Source organism: Osmia bicornis, chromosome 11 (genome assembly GCF_907164935.1).
Source record: "Osmia bicornis bicornis chromosome 11, iOsmBic2.1, whole genome shotgun sequence".
NCBI lineage: Eukaryota > Metazoa > Arthropoda > Insecta > Hymenoptera > Megachilidae > Osmia > Osmia bicornis.
The window spans coordinates 1,724,796-1,747,191 of NC_060226.1; the positions used below are offsets into that span (position 1 = coordinate 1,724,796).

General features: G+C 41.6%; 2 protein-coding genes across 11 annotated transcripts in view; one reads left to right on the forward strand and one right to left on the reverse strand.

Moving 5' to 3' along the window:
• The window catches only part of LOC114880982 (potassium voltage-gated channel protein eag), a 40,823-nt gene that overhangs the window by 4,797 nt on the left and 13,630 nt on the right, over nt 1-22,396 (reverse strand). For 2 of the 10 annotated variants that reach the window (XM_046287739.1, XM_029197550.2), the window contains exons 3-14: nt 11,883-11,983; nt 11,277-11,409; nt 10,212-10,269; nt 9,716-9,822; nt 7,822-8,090; nt 7,453-7,752; nt 7,092-7,360; nt 5,846-6,111; nt 5,158-5,443; nt 4,718-5,081; nt 1,457-1,572; nt 288-404 (exon numbers count right to left, since the gene is read on the reverse strand). In XM_046287739.1, coding sequence (XP_046143695.1) covers nt 288-404; nt 1,457-1,572; nt 4,718-5,081; nt 5,158-5,443; nt 5,846-6,111; nt 7,092-7,360; nt 7,453-7,752; nt 7,822-8,090; nt 9,716-9,822; nt 10,212-10,269; nt 11,277-11,409; nt 11,883-11,983 — 2,386 coding nt within the window. The remainder of the gene's footprint in view (nt 1-287; nt 405-1,456; nt 1,573-4,717; nt 5,082-5,157; nt 5,444-5,845; nt 6,112-7,091; nt 7,361-7,452; nt 7,753-7,821; nt 8,091-9,715; nt 9,823-10,211; nt 10,270-11,276; nt 11,410-11,882; nt 11,984-22,396) is intronic. The other 8 variants (XM_046287740.1, XM_046287743.1, XM_046287742.1 and 5 more) reach the window with 8 other exon arrangements.
• Nucleotides 2,132-4,576, forward strand: LOC114880984 (MTOR-associated protein MEAK7). Its single transcript, XM_029197558.2, has 2 exons — nt 2,132-2,409; nt 2,490-4,576. The coding sequence occupies exon 2, from the start codon at nt 2,490-2,492 to the stop codon at nt 3,819-3,821; it is 1,332 nt and encodes a 443-aa protein (XP_029053391.1). The 5' UTR covers nt 2,132-2,409; the 3' UTR covers nt 3,822-4,576.

A 22,396-nucleotide genomic window follows, 5' to 3' on the forward strand; every position in this document is an offset into this window, starting at 1 on the left:
ATTTTGTTTTCGCTCATAGGACACACGAGGTTTGAATCGTGTAACAGTGAAATGCTCTACAAAGAGAAAAAACGAAATCACAGCTTGAGAGTTAATAATAATATAAAATATAACGATATACAATAATAAATAACGTATGGGTAATAATCATAATGAGAAGAATCATAATCGAATCAATAAATATAGTTAATATAATTAATCATAATAAAGTGTGTACGTAAGAAGTAGCAGAGATGGCAATAAAAAAGAATGAAGAAGATAAATAAATACGTAAGAAATGAAATTGCCTAAAACTGGGCCAGGGCGGCAGGACGTTCACGGTGAGCTCCTCGTCGGAATCCTGTTGGGACCGTCCGTTCGCGGCCCTAGTCGCGCCAATCTGGGCATCCCCGTCGGTCTTGAACCTTTACGGACAACAGGCCAGCCAAGCAACGATCAACAATCAACAATCAACAATTTACCAGAGATACGAAAGGAATTGTACATAATTTGTGCCACGTGATCGCCTCTCGCTGACGTCACACAATTTCTGCTTTCTCTCATTTTTTTGGTTTTTTTTTTTTTCACTTTCTCTCACACACTCATGCTCTTGCTCACTTTACTTAACATTAACATGTTATTATTTTATGATTCAAACGTTAATGATTGCCTCGTATTTAGTGATTAACATTTGAATCGTGTCTGTATGTTACACACGTATACTCTTCTTACCAAAACACCCTTATCAGCCGGATTATATTATTACTCTTCTTTACTTTTCTTCTTTCAGAAGAGTATACGAAAGTATAGAAGGTAGAATGCAGTCAGTACCCGTTTGATTTCATTCAAATTGTCTGAACGTTCATTCTGCTTCATTCTTTCTTCATTCTCTCTCTCTCTCTCTCTCTCTCTCTCTCTCTATCTAAAATTTTCTTTTTACTGAGATTTCTCGTAAAAAAAAAAATAAAGTTGTGTGTATCGTCAGCTTGTGGATCTGTAAAGACACAGAGACCAGATGTTTGTTTGGTCTTCCATACAACAGTGGAGAAATCGAGGCTGGATGATTGGTTAATCGTTTATGAAGTTGTATATTCGTTCGTAAATTCATGAAATTTATGGTTTATTTCGAATCAAAATCAGCGACAAATAGATTCCCATCTTATTTCAGCTCCAATTCAGATCCTAATATCCCTGCATTATAAAGAGGAAAAAAGAAAAATAAATATTAATGTAAAATTCTTTTTACGAACGAATATTTAAACGCCTAAAAAATTCAAATTAGCGATCAATTTAAAATTGATTTCCTCCGATATGCCCCTATCGAAAGATTTATAAGCTTTATAAGCTTTCGTTATTCTTATAATAATTCTTTAATAATTTATAGAGACTGAGGCATACCGGAAGAAATAATAGTTAAAAAATGGAATGGATTCGACGACATCCATTCGAGGGGAGTGAGCAATAAATCTGTCCCTACCTCGAGAAAATTTTTCGCACTAGATGATCCTGTGCTTGATCCAACTGAGGCTCATTTTTCCTTCTCTCGGCCAACTCTTTCTCTCGACGAACGTCAGCCACTTTTCGAAATATTAGCTGTGAAAAATATTTTTCATTTCATATAGAACATTTTTTATAATTCACAATTAAACGAGTTAATCGGAGCGATTGATGCAAAGTACTCGCAAACGAACGGGTATGTTTTATTTACGGGGTCCGGAACAATTATTTCTGCCCTCGAGTTCCTTCTTCGCTATTATTAATTGTTTCATAGCGCGTCAAACCTTCTATCGGTTTTTCCACCCTACGTACTTAGGAATGTAGGTGAGCATTATTCGGTTAATTGTTGGGCGTTAATAATTATTTTGACATGGGTTGAGTTCAAGTGACGCTAAACGATAAAATGTAAGTATATTTGAACAATCCCTTAAAACTCCATCGAGTATTTGAACCTTTTGCTTCATTATTCCTAATAAAAAAGAAAAATAACTTAAAGTAATGCTTTCAATGATTTAGTGTTTAAATATTTCGTTTTTAGCAAATTGTGGTTAAGTTGAACGACAGAATTTTGTCAGCCGAGCCGAAGAACATTGCTTCCTTTTTGTGATCGGAAAATTAAGATGGAGGGGATTCCCCTGTCTATATATTTCAACTGCGCATGCGCGTAAGCAGCAGTCGATAGGCGCACTGTTAGCAGACTACCCGTACTCGACTAACCTCAAAATATTTTATTTATCAAGAAGGTTGCGGACCGGTCTCCGACGAGTTCCGTCCTGGAACTTCGTCTCGGATGAATCGTGAAAGGTTTTAAAAATAAAAAAGTACGCGGTCCAACGCGTACTTTTACCGTCGTGATTCGTTTCGAATCGAAGTTATAGGTGAAACAGACAAAGTGTATGGATTGTGGTGCAAAGTGTTCCTCGCGTTCGAAAGGTTTGGCTAATAATATTATTCTCGAAGAACGCTTGCTTTTTTAGTCACGATTATTGCATCGATTAATCGAATTATTTCAGATGGGTCATGGTACGAGCCGTTCCGCATCCTCTGCGAATATACTTTCCGCGGACGAGCTGACCTTAGTGGAGAATTTGTTCAAGTCCATGTCCCGTAGTTCTGGTTCCATTAAACGCGAAGACATATTTAAGCACTGGTCAACCCATTTAGACGACGTATTATTGCAATTTGTGGTAAGATTCCTATGTCACGAACCCGGAAAGAGAGTATCTACTATCAACGGAGAGAATTTTGGACGGTTATACGTGTTTGCCGTTCGTGGTAGTCCAGAGGAGAGAACTAGTTTAATTTTCAATGGTTTCTCAGAAGAGGAACAGAAACATGAAATACCCACCACTGCGTTCCTTCAATATGTACAAGCTACTATAAATTCTTATTTAAAACTGCAGAAGAGTTCTGGAAATGCTCATTATCTAACTTGGAGCAGTATTGGCTGCACAGTAAATACCAGGAGAATAGGAATGCGTTCTAGAAGTCTGTGCGAAGATCTGGTTAAGCACAGCGACTCTTTAACTATAGATCAAATTGAAAATTGGTTCTCCATGGCTGGTACGTTCAAGGTGATTCAGTCGCACGTTTTCCAGTGCCTTTTCTTAGTCTCCCAGAAAAAAGGAGACAAGAACACCAGTGCTAGAATAAACGATTTGAACCTTCTACCGATCTGCCGAGGTTTAGAAAATATACCGCATTTCCCTAGTATTCTCGGGCTGGGCGACGTTCTATTCTTGAATCTAAGCTTGCCTCAAGAAGTTCGCAACGAATGGAGATTCTTGTTCTCCAGTCAAGTTCATGGAGAATCATTTTCCACTATGCTAGGAAGAATTACTATGCAAGGAGCCACGATCATGATACTTCAAGATACGGACGACCACGTATTCGGTGGTTTCGCTTCAGACAGTTGGGCGATCGGGCCAAATTTCATAGGAAATCAAACTTCTTTTCTCTTCAAATTAGAACCAGATATACTAACGTTTTCCTCGTCCGGTTACAACAATCATTACCAGTATCTGAATCTTCATCAACAAACTATGCCTAACGGTTTGCTGATGGGCGGCCAACTGAATTACCCTGGTCTCTGGCTAGATTGGGAGTACGGGAATGGTAAATCCAGCGTATCATGTACGACCTTCCAGAACTACGTACAACTCAGTGGCAAAGAGAACTTCAAGATCAAACACTGCGAGGTATGGGGTGTAGGCCCAATTCCAGAGGTAGAAGAAGACACGCGTGATTCGAGATCGGTTCTGGATCAAGATTCCACCTCGAAAGTTATATTGCAGATGGCTGGACGAAAGATGTACAGCGAGGATTTAAAGGAGGTGAAAGAGTAGTTGCGATACCAGAGATCCGCATGAAACTCCAACTATCTGTCAGGCTATTTCAAGTATACCAACAGCTTCCTAGAACAAGAGTCATTGTAAAACAGTATCTGTAATGCGATGAGATAAAAATAATAACGATCGTAGATTTACGTTTGTACTTATAATTTCGTAACTCGAATCATTTCGTTTCGAAAAGGGCTAAATAGAAACAATCGGTTATGAATTACACGAACGATCGTCATCGTCAGCAAATGATAAAATTAAATTGCGTTTCGTAAGCTTCTTCTATACTAACACGTTTCTTTCCACCTGTTTCGACTGTTAATTTAATCGAAAAGAAAGTTTCACATATCCTCTGTAACGGCCTGTCATATCAATCATATCTACGACTTTAGTCTGCCATGTAACGCTACCTACGAACACCATGTCGCGATATTTAACAAACAGATATACATAATATCGTACGAGTTGCTGTGTCTTTTGAATGCCTATTATCTAGTGCCTGGTGAGTCATCAATCATTTTTAATCAGAGTTCTTGATAACCTGATCAAACTCTATCGATGAAACGTACAACATGGATTGCTACCATTGTTATATAAGACTATATGGATGTATGTATGTATGGATGTGAGCGCGGATGTATGTTATTGGAATTTGAATTCTCGCAAACGGGTTGGTTGCGTCGTCGACGAAAGAAACCCAAGAAAAACACACCGCATTGTTATTCGGTATGTTAAGAGTTCAATAAAGAATTGAAACCTTAGCCAAGACTCTTTATTGTTTGGAAAGAGGAATGATTGCTCAAGGGCGGGACACTTAAAATTTCATAGGAAACAACACATGGGCCATAGAGGACCTTGAGCAATCAGCAAATTAGCCAACTGTAATTAAATAACGTTCTTACCCGGTGGCTTAGGTTGTAAGTTAGTACGAGGTTCCTGGCGAAAGAGTTTGCGAAAGCTTGGTAAAAATCCAACACTTCCAACAGTCGATCCCTCTTGATGGTATGAAGGTCGCAGTAGGTCAGAGCCCGTACATTGGCCGCGCTTTGTCCCACGGACGGATTCGTCCAGAAGCTGTCTCCGAAGACGTCTCCCTTTCCAAGAATCGCCACCACCTCGTCGTCCTGGATCACTTCGAGGCTCCCGGTCACGATGAAGCACAACGAATCGATTGACTCGCCTGTGTGATAAAGTAAATCGCCGGGCGCACTGTGCGACATTGTAAAGTGCATCGCCAGTGCGCGCAGGCAACCGTCAGAGGCCAACCTATGAAACATTAATCGTATTACACGCGTTAGCTGTTTAATTAATCAAGTTGGTTAAAGTAGCGGATACCGCTTACCTGAACGCTGGGTGTTCGTTGAAGACTTTCCTGTTTAGATGAACACAGATGTCCGCTTTCATGTCTTTTGGGCAGTAGTTGAGTACCTTGTCAGTGTCTAGGCCCTTGGTCATCGCCCAGGTGCTCACAACGTAGTCCATCACCCGTTCGCTTAGCGCTTTCGGCACCTCGTGCAACTTCATGAATTCTCTCACGTTGTTCAGCATGTCGTGATACTTGGCGGTGGCGGAGGTCATCTGTTGAATTATCGTGGTGACGTGACCAAAGATCGTGGCGTACAGTAGGGCTGTAGGCATACAAACATATTGTCTAATGAGAACTCTGGGCGCTAAGCGCCTGGTGGGTGTAGTCGCTAACCCACTCGAGTTAGCTTGTTAGCCCTAGACAAAAATTCCTTACACGCCGACAATGAGTCAAGTATCGGGTCTTCCGTACCCGTACGACGATTGGTAAGCCCATGAGTGGAATTTTTACCAACCCCGCGCCACCTGGGTGGTGGTTGCTGCTGGGGTGTGGATTATTTCTTTTAGCGCAATTTGCGCCCTTTAACACCGCGGTATAAGCGACAGCTTGGGTACGACAGAACGGGTTATCAACGCACCAAGGCTCACATTCGACAATAACCTGTCTAATGAGAACTCAACTTCTATCTACGATATTTTAATCGTCATAGCAAAGAATATTTTACCAGCGATGATCATCATGCAGATGGTGAAGATTTTCTCGTTGTCGGTTTCCGCGGCAACGTTCCCGAAACCCACGGAGGTCATGCAGGTCATCGTAAAGTAGAGCGCGGTGACGTACATGGTCCTCCTGGACGGTCCTGCGACCAGTTCCGGTGCAGTGCTGGTATTGGTCCACAGATAGCTGTACGGTGACTGGGTGACGTTGGCCAGCTTCCACAGCCAGGAATACTGGACCCCGTTGTCAGCATCCGACCTCCCTATCGAGTACCTTTAACGCAACAACACTTTTTATCTGGATGGAATTTCGTCGATAAAAACAGCCTCTAGGTTAGAGAATGAAGGATGACAGGGTACACTATCGAGACGCGTGAGGAAAGCTCGCTTCATGCTCTTTTTTCATCCACTAATCGCGCGTTAAGCGTTTCTTTTTCTTTTTTCTGTATCTTTTTCACCTCTGTCCTTTTACACTTCTCTTTTGTCTTCTCGACAATCTCCGTTTCAGGCCAGATTCCTTCTGTTCCGACAGCGGTTCGCGAGAAAGATCACGATTAAATACTCGAAGCGTGATACCTTTGGAAACGAAGAGGTTTGCCAACTTAACGTAATAACGATGAAAGAGACCGACCACCGTTATTACGTCCCGTCTTTCGTCTGTTCGACGTCCGACGACAAAAGGGAAAGATTCTTTGTCGAAGAAAAGGGCAGAACGTTAGCATCGTCGAGACTTTCATCCTCAAAGATAGCGTTGATCTCGAGCAGCTACTTCATTCATGCCGCTTCGCGAGCAAGCAGCGAAAATAATTAAGAAGCCGCTCTAAAAGAACTAGACAGCGTTTTAAATGCAACGTTTCTTCTCGCTTTAATAGCGAGATAAGTCTATCCTTCTTTCCTGACTCTCGGAACCAGAGTTACGTAAATTAAGTGGGCATCTGTAACATTCTAAAAGCTGCGGCAAACTGGTTTCTATCGAAAGAACAAAATTAACTTGAAAGATTTAAAAGAATGAAAGAAAAAAGAAGACACTTCGGATTGCCTCCGATTAGAATAAGAGAGTGTAAAGCTGTTGAAAAGCAGCAACGCGTGTTTTATGTACAGATGTGTATGTGTGTGTATGTGTGTGTATGTACGTTTGTGTGTTTGATGTGTTGTAGGGTTAACGGTGAATCAAAAGGATGGAATGACGTCGAGGAAGCCGTCAATCCTGCCGCAGCCGTGTTACCTTTCAGTGTGTGGGCAGGGTAAAATCACCTTAAAGTGACGTACCAGACACAGGCCAGCCAGTGAGCAACCAACATGTAGAAACAGAGCAGAAGAATGAGCATCGCGGCTCCATACTCCAGATACCGGTCTAGTTTCCGAACTACCCGACCCAGACGAAGCAGACGCACCACCTTCAGAGCGGAGAACAAGCTACCTATACCGTCCTCGTCGTGATCGAACGCGTTAAACACGTCGTATGGAAGGCAACTTAGAAGGTCGATGATGAACCATGATTTCAGGTAGTTCATTCTGATCACCTGCAACAAAGGGAAATGGAAACGTTACATCCTGCTGATCAATTTCTCACTTATGATCCTTCATTTCTACTTGATCATCGTGCAGTTTGTACCTTTGGGTCAGACACCACCTCGCCACCGGGACCAACGAAGGTCGTGTGAAAATTTAGGACAATGTCGATGAAGAATATGACGTCGACGATACTGTCGACGACTAACAGAGACACATCCTCGCTGGTCTTGTTTTTGAAGGCGACGTTGTATGGTACCATGATGGCCGTGTAAAATGTCAAACACAAAATGATCCAATCCCAGATTGCCTTGAACGCGCAGTAATGTAACAAAATGTGCGGCGGAGTTTTCGGCGCCTCTTGTCTGTACTGCGGCATAACGTCGCCGCTTAAGGACATCATCTGGAAAATTCGCATCAATGTAACGCAATGTAACTTTGTAATTTTCATTTAAATTTATAATTAACTTACATGAGCTAAATGCGATTGTTTGGTGGTGGTTGGTAACGCGGAATCCTTCAGGGCAGGCAGATGGGAGCTGAACTGTGAGACAAGAACCGATCTGGACCTGGTGACCGATCTGGCTAACTTGGCGAACTTCGAGAGGCCACCTTTGGTGTCGTCCGTATCGATTGGCTGCTTCAGGGCAGTGATGTCCCGGAAAGTCAACAGGAACAGGACCACCAGGTCCCGTTCGTTTTTTATTGGCGCTATTTGCAGAAGCAGCCATAGTGGTGTTTCTGTGCATCAGGTGAAATCAGACACTCTATTATTCACTGGGAAACCGTTCGGCATAAAGCTAACCTATCATCAGCTAATTGATACAATATGGTAATCAACTTTGATTAGCTGTTCGGGTATTCGTACAGTGAATATTTTACTCAACTCCCTGCAGGAAGGAATTATTCATTTGTACACTCAATTGTCTTTGAAGACTAAAATTCTTCAGAATTACAAACGTGTTCAGATATTCCTGATCCTTCCTGCAAGGTAAATTATCCTTATCTATCGTGCTACGAACATTGAAGCAATTGTTATCAGGCAAATGAGTAGCGCAAAGAAAATATTAAATATGGTTTACACTTATGGCGATGCATAAACACATTGGAAAAACCAGCTGATTGAGCAAAGCTATATAAGATTCCATAAGAAGGTTTTCTTCACCACAGAAGAGTGAACTCATGCCACCATGCAAATGAGTATCGCGTGTGTTGGGTGCGAAACACAGAAAAAATCGTTTTTTTTTCTGTGAATATTCATATTCTTTTTCCTTTGCAAGATATTTTTGATTTTGTGAAAAATTGAAGCGGTGCTCGATTAGGATTGCGAATAGAAAAACTAGATTATGGAATAGTGAAATTGGTGATATAGATTGAAAGAGAAAAATTGGTTGCAGAAAATGTGTCTGTCGCGTTCAGAGGGTTTTTCAACCCAGTGCTGGTCCTATTTGGATTTAGAAATGCTAGTTTCATTTTATTTACAACAGTACTGTTTGGGATATTAACTCGGTCAAAGGTTTAAATAATTTTCGTAACGAGGTTTTTGGGAGGTATCCAGGAATTTATGTGTAAATTGATAAATTGTGTTTGAATATGCAATTTCGTTAATTATCGTGTAAAATAATCAATTATCCCTCATATTACACCCCTTGATATTATGCAAAATATTTTTAAGGCGATTCACCCTGTACAGAATTTTAATTATACAATTACTTTACTACCAATGAACCATTCAAAATGAAGGGAAACAATTCTGAATAGCACTAAAATTACGTACACTAATGATTCTACCGTGTCAGTCAATTCTACTGGTTAGAGTTAATCGAGGGTGGCTGGGTATGAGCGGATAGCTTTGGGTTATCAGAATTTGTAATCCCATTTTAGACGCGATTTCCTTTACTCGAATATACAGGGTGTCTCAAAAAGATTGTGCACCACAAATGTGAATTTTAATAAAAATACTTCCTTCTATTGTACTTTTTTTTCTGTCAAGCTACAACTTGCCTACAGACATGTACAAATAGGAATATGTTTACGAGTGTGTTCAAAGTGACAAAGACACTGGTGATTACTCGGCCAACGCCTGCTCTCATCGTTAATTTTCATATTCTCAACATCAACTTCAATAAAGACGAAACATACGAATAAGATACATTGCGCCTGCATACGTACTCGGCGAACGCTGTTTCGCTGATAAAATGTATTCCCTGAAGTGTTGAAAAATTTAAAAATATAAAAATTCGTAAAATCGTGGTGCAAAAAGCACGCGTTGTTCGCCGAGCTGGCAACGGTACATCTGCAAGGCAGCTGATGTATATACGTGTGTCTAGAGTACTTAATTAGGAATTGATTTGGGAAAAATTAACTGAAATCAAGAGTAGGTGGGAGGTCGAATAGTGTCCTCTCATTATGGCCGCCCCTTGGTCCCGGGATCGTTCGACGATCCTTGTAAGTGTGTCGCCTCTTGTTCAGGCTAGATATGGGAGTGTATAATAATCGTATACAGTACCTTCAATTTGTACATTTACATGTATATTTCTTAACATATGTATAATATAAGCACAGAGTCTTTCCATATTAAACTCTGTCAAATTCTGTCAATCTATTCTGTCAATACGAGCAGGATAAACATATTCGATTCGTTTTGTCATCAATTATGAACAAAGCTTTTTTAAAATAATATCGACGGAATATTTTTATCTTTCTCTTATTCACAGAACGCACAGACAAAATCTGATCGTTTCATATGGAAACACTCTGTGCATGTATGCATATATACGTGTATGTATATATATATTTGTATGTATATATATAATCATAAATTATATGGTGTTTGTATAGTTAGATTCGAGGGTGACTTACTGGTGGGTCTTTCGAGCACTCTTTTGCGAACCTGTGCTAGACATACCTCGTGGGGCACCTTTAAACAGAACGATCACACATTATTGGGCTCGATTGTCCGGTTAAGTGTTTGCACGGCCTAAATAGAAGAGACGTGTGTTTCTTTGCATAAAATCGTTATTTCGCAGATTACCCCTATCGATCGTTTCAAAATGTCCAAGTCGTCAGTTTGATTATAAATGATCGTGAATCGAACGCGAACGGATGATAATGTATAGGACGTTTAAAAAAAGAAAAAAAGAAACGCACACGATAAAAATTGTACATTCCTCGTGGCAAAATTGGAATCGAGAATCATCCAACAATTTGTACTTACGTTCTTGATTCCAATCCCTTTTGCCATGGAAAGTTTTCAATTTTTATAACGACTACCTCTTTTCAACTGCTCTGTAGAACGCAGAAAAAAAAAACTTGAAAAAAAAAATAGAGGGTATGAGAAACTTTGAAGCATCGTGATACAGAGAAAGAAGTACGAAGATGAGACGAGCGTAGATCAAACGTATGTATTCCTGACGCTCGTTACGTTGATACACGAAGCGAAGACTCAGGTGAATATCAGGCGTAACACCAACGCGTGACATTGAGAAAAAAAAAAAAAAACAAAAAAAAATGACATAAAATATGTAAAGTAAGACACGACACTCGAAGCCGAGAATCGATAATATAAACGAAGGCAGACAGTTCGATTTCGGTGGTCGGACCAGCGTCGAGCATGCACAATGATACATCGTCTCGTGCCTCGAGGTCTTCTGTCAGAGGTAATTTCGTCGAGAATAGACGATTTCCTGTTTTCCGTTCGCCACATTTGTCAACCCGACGCCTTTCAAAACACCCTGAACAATTTTCATCCATGTACACAGTTAAGTACTACACAGATGGTTCTTAACGTGATAGAGAAACTATAATATTTTGATCGATATTAATTTAATAAAAATCGTCGATTCTGACAATGAAAGAAGCCACGAAGAACACCACACATTTAATTAAGCTTTCTCCCATGCCGCCCTTATCGTTCGTAGTACTTACTGTTCTTCTTGTACAGCAGGATCTCGAATTGATCGTGAATCTGGCCCTCGAGGCATTCCTCGATCCTGGCGATCGTCTCTTTGTCCGTCAACTCCCCGTACATGAATCCGCAGCGGCAGGACTTTTGCATAACCTGTTTTGGTACAATTCATATCGCGATGTTACCACGATTCCTGTTATTCTGATGCGACGATTAAATTTTATCCTTAGCCTGAAGGGGTTTAATTACAAAGAGGTAGAGAAAGGGGAATGGCGAATGGAGAAATAGTAATTACTCGAAATCGGTGGACGGTAGAAACATTGGTAGTGTTTTTATGGGGTGCATTAACGGTGATGCGTGCGAGTAACACAGGAAACTAGATTAAAATTGGCGGGCCAGGGAACGCTACCCTCGTGTAACGTACAATTACATTAAACCGATTATATCTTGGTGGATACTCGAGGATAATAGGATCAACGGTGTGATTTTCGCGAATGAAATTACCGTAGCTCGTAGGGCAGGAATGAAAAATCATGGATCACGCTTGAAAAATAAAATATTTCAAATAAACTTCGCGATAAATAACCCGAATAGATAAAAAGTAGAAATTGTAAGGTGTTTATTACCTCGGCACGATTATAGCCAGAGATTTTGCAAAAGCTTTCGTTGCAATAAACAATAGGGAAGTCGACGATCTGAGCGTTCGCCAGGAGAAAACTGCTGTCAGCTGTAAACAGAAAAAAGAAATAATCTAAATTAGTCGAATATTTGCTGTTAATTTATAAAAAAAAAACAGAAAAATTCTGCGATTAATTCTATTAAGTAAAGCAATGTTCGATGCGGGGGTAAGAGATGAAAAGGATTTCGCGGAAAGTTCGAATGAAAGACTTGCTGGCAAGTCTGCAGATATTCTCTGTTGTTCTTTCTAGCCAGAAAGATGGAACAATTCTTTTTCCCCGTCGGTATCCAGCTGTTTCTTTATTATTGAAGTCACGACACGTTCTCGTGTTGCTCCATTTGTTTGTCAAAACACCGAGGCTCTATTATTCTATAACGGACTAACTCGTATCTCCGCGAGTTCTTCTTCTTTTATTCTCAGCATCTGTACGACGCGGCGAAGGTTTAATAATAAAACGTTGTTTTAGAAGTAGCGGTATGCCGCGCCGTTACGTTGCTGAAAAATGCAAGCCCAAAGGATATTTGTCGCGTATCTATCAAAACTAGAGATTGAAATTGTTTTTTCTTTCTTCAATTGTTCGATCGCGTTATATTTGAGGTGAGCAATATGGTTCGAAGAAAGTTGGCGCGACCTTGCCTGCTTTTTCCTTGCATTTCCCTCGTCGTTTGTCATTTCTCTTGGAACGATAACGATAATCACGCGTACACGCGCGAGTTAATTCGCTTTCTATGCACGCCAACCGAACAAGCTTCGCCAATTTGCCAGTGTTTCCATGTTCCTGACCTCGGTCACTCGTTTGAAACAGGTCAAGGCCACGTGTTACGACCTTATGTGCACACCTCCGCTGATCCTTTTGACTATCCAGTCGAAATCGACCTATTCTACCTCCGCCTCGTGAACCATCAACCAGCAGAGCTTTACTACTTCAATTAAGACATCTACGTGCACTGTCACATTCAAACTCAACGCGTTAAACCTCTAATTATTAACCCTTTGAGTGCTATGGATGCATATATACGTTCAACGAAAGCTATCTGTATGAACTAACGACGCATATATGTTCGAAAATAACTTTCTTATATTATTTAATTTGACGTACAGGAATTACAATTAGAACTTACAATTAGTTGCGCCTTGAGTATCACATCAACATAGTTCATATTAAAAAGAAAGTATCGCAACCGTAAGGTACGTGCCGTCCATACGAGCTGCTTCCGCCGGGAGTATTCCGCACTCAAAGGGTTTGTACGCGTTTAGTGGAGGGGGAGAGAAGGTTTCATCTCCCCGGACGCTTTTGGTTCGGGTCGGGGACCGCTAGGTGGCGGCGAGATGACCGGTGACAGTGTTCTCGCTAGCGGTCGCCCGGCATGCAGTACAAATATAGTATAAGAGTTCCGAATTGCGATATGATGGATGTCTGGGGCAGGGATCGTCTGTTGTTAGCCCCACTGAGACGAAACACCTTTTTCTCCCCTCTCCTACAGGTTAAAGGTACAATTTTCTACCCTATATTACTGTTATTTTATTGTATCTACGAAGCGTCGCGATGTGTTAGATAACGCTTATCATTCACGCGATTGTTTGTTAACGAGACTATTGCCGGGTTAATAGATCAATTAGAATTGACGTCGCTTTTATAGTTTGCGCATCAAGGCTCTGGTCCACCACCTCGTTCTTAACTCTCAAGGTCTAGAAATGTCATAAAATGGCAATCAAGTCGGAGAAATATCGCGTTACCAATCGTCACGTTAGGTTTTTCATCGAGATATTATCGAGACTCGGTCGGGGGTGTTACGCGTGGCTCGTTTGAAAAGTCTTCCTACGATTGCTAGCGATCGAAGCTGATAAAAACTTCCTTCTTCCTCGTCGACTTGCTCTGCCATAATTTTCAAAGTCGATGAAAAACACGGGAACAAGTAGTATAGGTAGTATGGTTGGTAAACGATCTAGAAGAACGCTTAAAAGTTGATCTTCACGGAACAGGCGGAAGTGGATGCCTGTTTATCGCCCCAAGGGCTTCAAATGTTCTCTTACATCAGCCGGTTAATCTCATCCATATTCAAGAGGCACTCCGTTCTGCTGAATCGGATTTAGCCTAGCTGTCTCGATAAACACATTAAAAAGTCCTGATGCGGTGCAAGCTTTGAAAACACCAAACAGGAATATGTATCAAGCTGGATTTTATAAATGGAATTACAGTAGGACCCAAGTTTCACTTGTCGATCGTCACGTGTCAGTAGAATTAATCAATCTTTCAAGCGACATACTCTAACAAGGAGAACTACCCAAGTGTTACACTCACTTATTAATGAAACTTCGCCAGCTTGTAGAGCTCGTCGAGCTGAACGCGTCTATACCCCCTTTTGGAGGCAGACGGCTAATTGTTTAAAAGATATTAACAATTACAGGTAGCTACTCCTTACATTCTGAAGTATGACAAACTCACAGATACAATTCGCAATCTAGAGATCCACGGTTCAAATCCTTGGTTCCCAACATTTTTTTTAAAATGATAATTTGTCTCTTTTTGAATAACTATTACATAAAAATTCTCATAAAAAAAAAAAAAAAAAAAAAAAAAGGGGAATCCAGGATTTGAACCGAGGACCTTTAGATTACGTGACTTCCAATTTGAAGGTCCTCGGTTCAAATCCTTGATTCCCAACAAAAATTTTTTTTTTTTATGATAATTTTTGTGTAATAGTTATTCAAAAAGATACAAATTATCATTAAAAAAAAAAAAAAAAATGTTGGGAATCAAGGATTTGAACCGTGGACCTCTAGATTGCGAGTTCTATGTGTAAGTCTGTCATACTTCTCAATGTAAGTAGTAACTAACTTTAATTATTAATATCTTTTAAACAATTAGTCGTCAGCCCACAAAACGGGGTATAGGCGTGTTTAGCTCGACGAGCTCTACAAGCTGGCAAAGTTTCATTAATAAGTGAGTGTAACAGTTGGATGGTTCCCTTGTAAGAAGACGAAATCTCATACTTCTTCTTCTTCTTACTAATTCGTTTGAAGAGCCGTGCCAAGCCTCTCGAGGATGCCGACTGTTTCCGGTTTCCTGTTGCATAGGCCTTGGCCACGCGTTCCGAGGATGCACCGTTCAGGGGCTCATCGAGACGAACAGCCGTCGCCGTTCGAGAGGGAACACTCGATCAAAGTGCCTCCTTCTCGTAACGTCTACGACCCGACCATCTTTTGCCCCTCTTTTCTCTTCATCCCCAAGCCCATTCAAGCTCGATCACCTTCTTACATCGCGGTATAAACTGTACATTAGAGGGGCGATTGTAAGCACTTGCTCTATTAGACTTAAGATCAGGTTAGTTTAGGCAAATTACTAGTCACTCTATCTATCTCGCTTCTGTTTCCAGGTCTGATTGCACCGAGTTAACCATCGACGAGCCGAAACCCCTGACCCCGGTTCCAGTTAACCAAAGAAACGAGGCGAATGATTTTAAAGAGCCTACGGAAATCGATAATAAGTAGGTAGGTAGGTAGAAGGTTGAATAACGAACAAGTGGTAAGCCGGTAGATTGCTAATTGAGCGAATTGTAAAAGAGGAAAACGTGCACCAGCTTCGAATCGTTTTGTTTCGCGATGGTTGTTCGAAAAAATAAGGTAACGGGGTTGTGTTTCACGAACAACCGGTTATTACGACATTTATTCTAATTTCTGTGCGCCTATTAATACTTGCCCCGCTCGTTATACCCGCCAGCAGCTTTATCGTCCACGGGCAAATATTTCCTTCCGGCAAACGAGCAATAAGTCGCGATAAGATTGGACATTGGCTTACGTTCTACGTTCGTCTAATAGGCTGATTTACGACCCAGTTAAACTACTTTCGAGCAATCCTCTAACAGAGACGAAGACGCGGAGATGGAGAACGAAAGACGGTTCAAGCTTTAGCTTGGATGCAGAATATTTATCGCTAAACATTACAAAATTCGATTCGATCCATCATCCGCAGGATAGTAGAAAGCCTGGCTTGACAACGTGCATTGACTGTGACTCGTGGAAGAAACATGGCGTTATATTTATCGGTCGGCATAATCGATAGTTGGTCTCTCGGGTAAACAGTGCTGCACAGGGGGTGTGACCGTTATTTCGGTGGAGAAACGCGGTTGCATGCTTGTACTTGAACCACTTTCCGCTTTCCGTTCAATTCGAAACGCGATTATAAATCGGCTTCGTGCGTCGGACAGAAGGAACGCGAGGAAGTTACCTTGAAAGAAAATTTCGTGAACCGACTAGAAATTTCTCTCTAACAACCCGTTCCTCGTACTATGCTTTTCTATACACATGTAGATACCAAGGATCCGTCCAAAAAGTCGGCGACGCACGGTACCGATTCACTTTACCGTTCCATTTCTAGGCTTTCCGAATTTTCTAACTTATTAATTCGGTTTCGGGTTGGGCTTGTGCACGAGTTAGGTAAGCAAACGTAAACTTACTTTTAATACTATTAATATCCTTAGGTAAGGAAAGTTAAATTTCATATTGTGAGAAGAACGTAGGTAACAGGCGAGCGCACGTGTACACACACACATATGATGCCCGATGTTTAATGGACTTTTCTACTTAAGAAGCCAGTAAAGTGCTTCGAACCATCCCGAACATCTTTCCCCTTTCACGTGAAAGCTCTGATTTACCCTTGGACGCGAACGCTTGTGCTTCTTGATTCCGCGGAATGAAAGGGGTAAACAAGTGAAAAGAGAGAAGAGAAAAGAGAAAGAAAGAGAGCGAAAGGGAAGACATTGAAAAATAGAGTTTAACGCGTTCGACGCGTCAACGGGTCACTGGTTGGCACAACACAGAATGTCAAAGTAAATGTAACGATTAAATGAAAAATATTTTAATGAATTTAAAGGAAAACTAACTTAACACGTCTATGTTAATAAATTTATAACACGACAATGGTGAAAGTTAATACATTCCATGAGCTTCTAATTGTCAGTTTCGATATAAAGGAAAATTTGGCCGCGCTATATTGACCCGTCTAGAAGGGCCGACTAATGTTTAACCCTTTCCACTAGACGCGCGGCTGAACATTAATGGGCTGTTCTACTAGCCGCGCCTCACTACCATGCCCGATTAAACACACGTTGGGTTTTCCTATCCACACAAATTAGAATACTAAATGTACCTGTACTTCTCTCTCTCTCTCTCTCGCCATGCTTTCTGTTTACAAAAGTCTGAATGAGAGTGAATTTTCGCAATAAGAAAACGTCTTAAAGAAGAGAAAACACAGCGTGTTACGCAGCTGGCGATCGTGTTTACCGAGAGTAAGGTCAGTCAGGGCTGGCTGACTGCTTAATCTTGATTCACACGCGACAGAAGCCGGATCGGCTGGGTCAAGGTGCAGTTGCACGCACCTGCAGCTGCGCCTTGACCATTGTTCTCGCACCTGTACACCTGTGACCGTGGATGATTTCAAGTTTCATTATTTTCAAACGTTCCAACGAACGACAACACCCTCTAACCCTTCATCGACTCGAGAAATTTCTTCGAACCACCCACGGTATTTGATTATACCGTTTCATTTGGTTTTTCTATTAAACCGAAAGATTTCGTTTTACGAGCAGAACCATTCTACGGATTATCACGGCTAATTGTCAAGTCGACCTTCCATAGAGCGTGTAAGAAGTTCGAACAAGTCGACCTATCTCGATCGTTTCTTGGATAATCTTGACGGACACACGAGGAGGCGGTTAAACACGGCCATGGTTATCTAATATCACCCTTCACGGCTCTTGAAATTTATTATTTTTTATATCTATCGAAAGAAATAACTCTGCTTAAACTAATTATCCTCGGTGTAATTGAAAATCGTTTGCAAAATATCTGTAACCTTATTTAACAGAGGAAGATTCGTCGAGTAACCGATGGGGAAAGCATGATTTCTAGGTCGAGGAGGCGAGCAGATTGTCAAGTTTGGTATCGATGTCAATTGATCGAAAGATTTGAACGTTATTCCGTTTAATCCTCGCGAGGAATCCTCACGAGTGAATCATCGGTGACAGGTTAAACTGCATTCTCATCGATGCGACGTCTCCGACGATCGATAGTCGGTGTAACCGAGTCATTTTACAAGTATGAAAGTTCGAAATTTTCAAAAATATCGAAACTATTAAAAGGAATACGAAAGAAGAAGAGAGTAATGATGGAAAACAGAGGATCGATCGGCTGGAATTTAATAGACTTTAGTGTATGGCGAGCAGGCATTGTGCCGTTCACTAAAGCGATCATTGAAAATTGCCGATATTCAACGCGACGAATACGGAATACGGGAACGAGCCCCGGTGAATGACAACGAGATAACCGAATCAACAGGACGCTATCTCCGTTATTAGGAAGGCCGACGATTTCCTCGAATAATGGCTGACTGCTCTACGTGCCTGTACATACCCGATCTGTGTGCCTGAGAACGCGCCCGAATAACCAACATTTTCCACAAAAAAGGCAGTTTCAGAATAGAGGGGGAAAAACGCTGAAATTGCACCATCATCGTCGAGAAGGAAAAAAAGTTATCTCTGAGCTTTTTTAAATTAAAAATTAAAATTCGAGATTAAAGACAAAGTAAGCGGGTAATAAATGAGACGAGCGATATTTTGCACAATTTTCAATTTTCTTCGCTTCAAATGGTTATCAACGGTTAATTAATGTTGAGCTTTTGATAAATCCCTTGGGTCATCTATAATGATGATTGGTCGAGTCTCAAGATCGACAAGATTGTCACGAAAGTGAACGAATACGCAATAAAGTCGTGCACGGTTGGTACGGTTCGGCCGAGTGACACGCGACATGATTGAAAGCAACAAAAATATACTTGACCGCGTTGAGCGTGACGTCTTAAGACGACACCCGATCCACGCCAGGAATCGGGCAATCTTTCATCGCTTATTTCCCGAAAACTAAGCTTCAGATTGAAAAATGGTTGAGGACTTTTCGGTTGGTTTAACCGCAAAGAATTTATAGCTGTCGTGATGTACAACTTCTTCTAAGGCTTTTTCTATAAAATTTCCCAAAAGGTTTCTCGAATTTTATCGGTCACGGCACGCGCCATCCTGCCCGGCATTCTAAGGGAAAAGCGAAACTGTACCGATTACGGGCACGATTTGTTGGCCAGGATCGCGTGTCGTCGTCGAACGATAAAGCTACTAGTCTCGTTGGAAATTCGCCCCAAGGCTGATCTCGAATTCCGGTGACAAGCTTGTACCAGCCAACCGTACGCAGTCACATTTTTCTCAGCGAACGTTATTTATTCGATTGCGTGGGACACGGGCAACGTAAAAAAGAAATAATAAATGTGGGCTGGTGTTTCTGAAAGCTTGCCTCGACTTCTACTACGTTCTAAGCTACACGCACCCCAATTGATTCATTAGGTACTTCCTTCAGACTTTCTTAGTCACTATTATAGTATTTTCTTTTCTTTAGATTTCATGGCCTAGTTTCTGCGAGGGTTAGGGCTTGAGTCACGATAAAAAGTTTTTTGATTATTTTGATTTTAACTACACTTTCAACGAGCCTTTATTGAATACTATTCATCGAGGAATAGTGAAAAGTTCAAGGCGAAGGCGGTGAATGAAAAAAAGAATTCGCAAGAAGAAGAGAAAGAGAGAAAAAGAAAAAGAGATTGCGGTATCGCGTGTATCGTTGTTTATAAATTATACAAGTCCACGGAATAAGGTAGCCCATTATTCGGTGGAACCTGTAAATTTGGGTCACTAATTAACTTCTCGTTTTTAAAATTCACGAGAATCTTATTCACCGCACAATCGGATTTTTTAATTTCAATTCTAAAGATAGTATTGGAATTTGCAAATTATAGGCCCTATTACCGATTAAAAACGAATCGTAAAGGAAACTTTGAACCGTGAAACGCGATAAAAAAAGCCGTCCCCTATAAAGAAGAGAAAAAAAGTTTCCCTCGCAATCATAAAAGCATCCATTAAATTGAATCAAAGTCAAACATTCCAGAAGGCAAGTACAGGTTACAAGTTTCTTCGATGTTCCGGGTTTTCATGTTTACGGTTGAGCGGCTGGCACAGACCACTGCTTCCGTTCTTCTTCCGTGATCTCTGTTCCCTTTTTCTCTCCTACCTTCTGTCAATCGCACCCCTTTTTTTTCCACTAAAAATAGCACCCCCGCTGGCTTTCGAGAAAATTTATGTCAAGTCGGAGGGATGATCGCGACCACCTTACCAACACAGCTTCGCCACATCGACAACCTATTGTCTACCCTATCTCTCCCTATTTCGTTGCGCTTCTACCCCCTTCTTTCGTCTCCTTCCTTCCTCTTCGCATCTCCGCCCAAGTCCTCTACTTTTTCTTCAGATTTCTCGGATTCAATTGATGAAACGTACTTCACCCTAATTACTTTTCACACTAATGTAAGCAGGTTGATCGTAGTCACCGGTGCGGTGGTACCATTCAGAGAAACACAGGCTAAAATCTCGAGCCGGTGTTAATACCTCTGGTGAAAAGAGTTTAAGGCGTATTCTCGCGTTGGTTAGGACGTCAGTCGAGGGCCGAGGTTGAAGGTATCCAGAAACAAGTATCTCTACATTTGATCAGTCGACAATTGTTCGAGATTCCAAGACCGCGTCAAGATCTCTCGTGACAAGAGGAGAGGCACGGAAAGAAACGCCGATAATTTCCTCATCCTCCCCAACGTCTCTTCGTCCTCGATTTCCTTCGACTGTCGGGACTCACCCCCGAGCGACTTTTTATTATTCCACTTGCAAGTATTTTCTATTTTTAGCCGGTCCATTTTCAGAACGTCCCACTTCCCGATGTTCCCTTTCCCGTGCCACCAATATTTTATTTACACATGTTCCACGGAACATTGTATTCGTTTTTCTTCATCCTTCCTTTTCTTTTTCGGCAACCTTAATTCCTTCGACTCCTTCTCTTTCCCGCGCTCCATTGTTATCCGCATCGCCGATATAATTTCCCGTTATTGTTCGTTCCGCATTCGCATTGCCACATCCGCAGGAAGTTGTTCGGTAGGGGTGCTTTGTTTATCGAGGAACGTCGATATCCGACGATGAAATTCAATTTTAAGGAAATCAGGGAGTTGATTCGCGAACCGAGCCTCCAACCAGAAGGTACCTTGCCGTTTTCTTTTTCTCTTCCTACTCTCCTTGTTTCGGCTGTACAGATTCATTCGTAATAAGCGCGGGTGACGTAGGAATCGTTGAAAAATAGGAAACAGCCGCACCCTGGTTCCATTGCTTCTTGGAATACGAAGGTTTCGCGGTGGCCAATTTTGTGATATTGCTTATCAATTATGTACTTAATTAGTTACGATTCGATTCAGAATGTACATACGCGTTCTTAAGATTCCTCCGTTTATTAATTATTTCTATTCTATTCTATTCTATTCTGTCCTCGCTGATTCGAGAACAACGAGATTACAAGCTCCTCCAGGGATATGTAGACGCGGTGGTTACACGAATCGAGGATCATTTGCTAATTGATCTATTATGCAACGTCATTTCGTGACGCGTCTAATTGGAAGGAATCTCTGGCACAGAGGAGGAATTCAACGGGGATTCGTGTTGATTGGAAACTCTAGTGTCCCTCAAATAGACAAGTAGTCTACTTGCGTTGATTTAAAACGCAGAGACCGTCGACGAAAGAGGAACGTAGATACTCAATTTTCAGTGAGAAAAACAAAATCCCACATTGCACAGCACCTCTGGGACTATCAACAAAGAAGCAGGGTTTATTTTAATTTTCCTGAAAAAATCTCGAGGCAAAACTTATACCGTTCCTTAATAAACCCAATTTGTTTTCAGAGGCTGAGAAGCAGCCTCCAGGCGGCTCTCCATCATCTCACCCTCTCGCCACAGCCTCACCCCGAACAAAACAAAAAAAAAAGGAGAAGAGAAGAAAAGAAAAGATGACTCTTCTGTGCTCGCTTCGTCCCGAAATTTACAAAAGATGCTACTATGGAAACGTAAACGAAGCTCGGCGGGATGAAAAGACCGTAGAGATTGTTGGAAAGCTAAACATTCATCCAGGCAGACCCGATCAGATAGGGTCGAAAGGACATTGGATTCAGGCTCTGGCATCGACAGCCGACGTCGAAGGGTTAACAACCCTCGAAGCTGTCTAGCGATCGGTTGTACACGGTGGGTCGAATTGACAGGACTCGTTTTAAAATCGATATCAGTATCGCGAACGGTGAGCGGCGAGCAGGGGAAAGAAGGGTTGAAGTGGGTGGGTGTTACGGGGCACCGTGTCTCGTGCAGCACGAGTTATTCATCTTTTATTCGAGCTCGACCCGGCCACTCGGTCGCTTCTCTCACTCGGGGCGGTCGGCTGTTTCTAAAAATAGTCGTGCATCGAATAACGAGCCGGCCCACCCCCGGCTAACGCTTCAAGTTTGCATTGTGAACGCGTACTGTATGTACACGGTTAGCCCGATGTAACCGAACCTTTGACCCAATG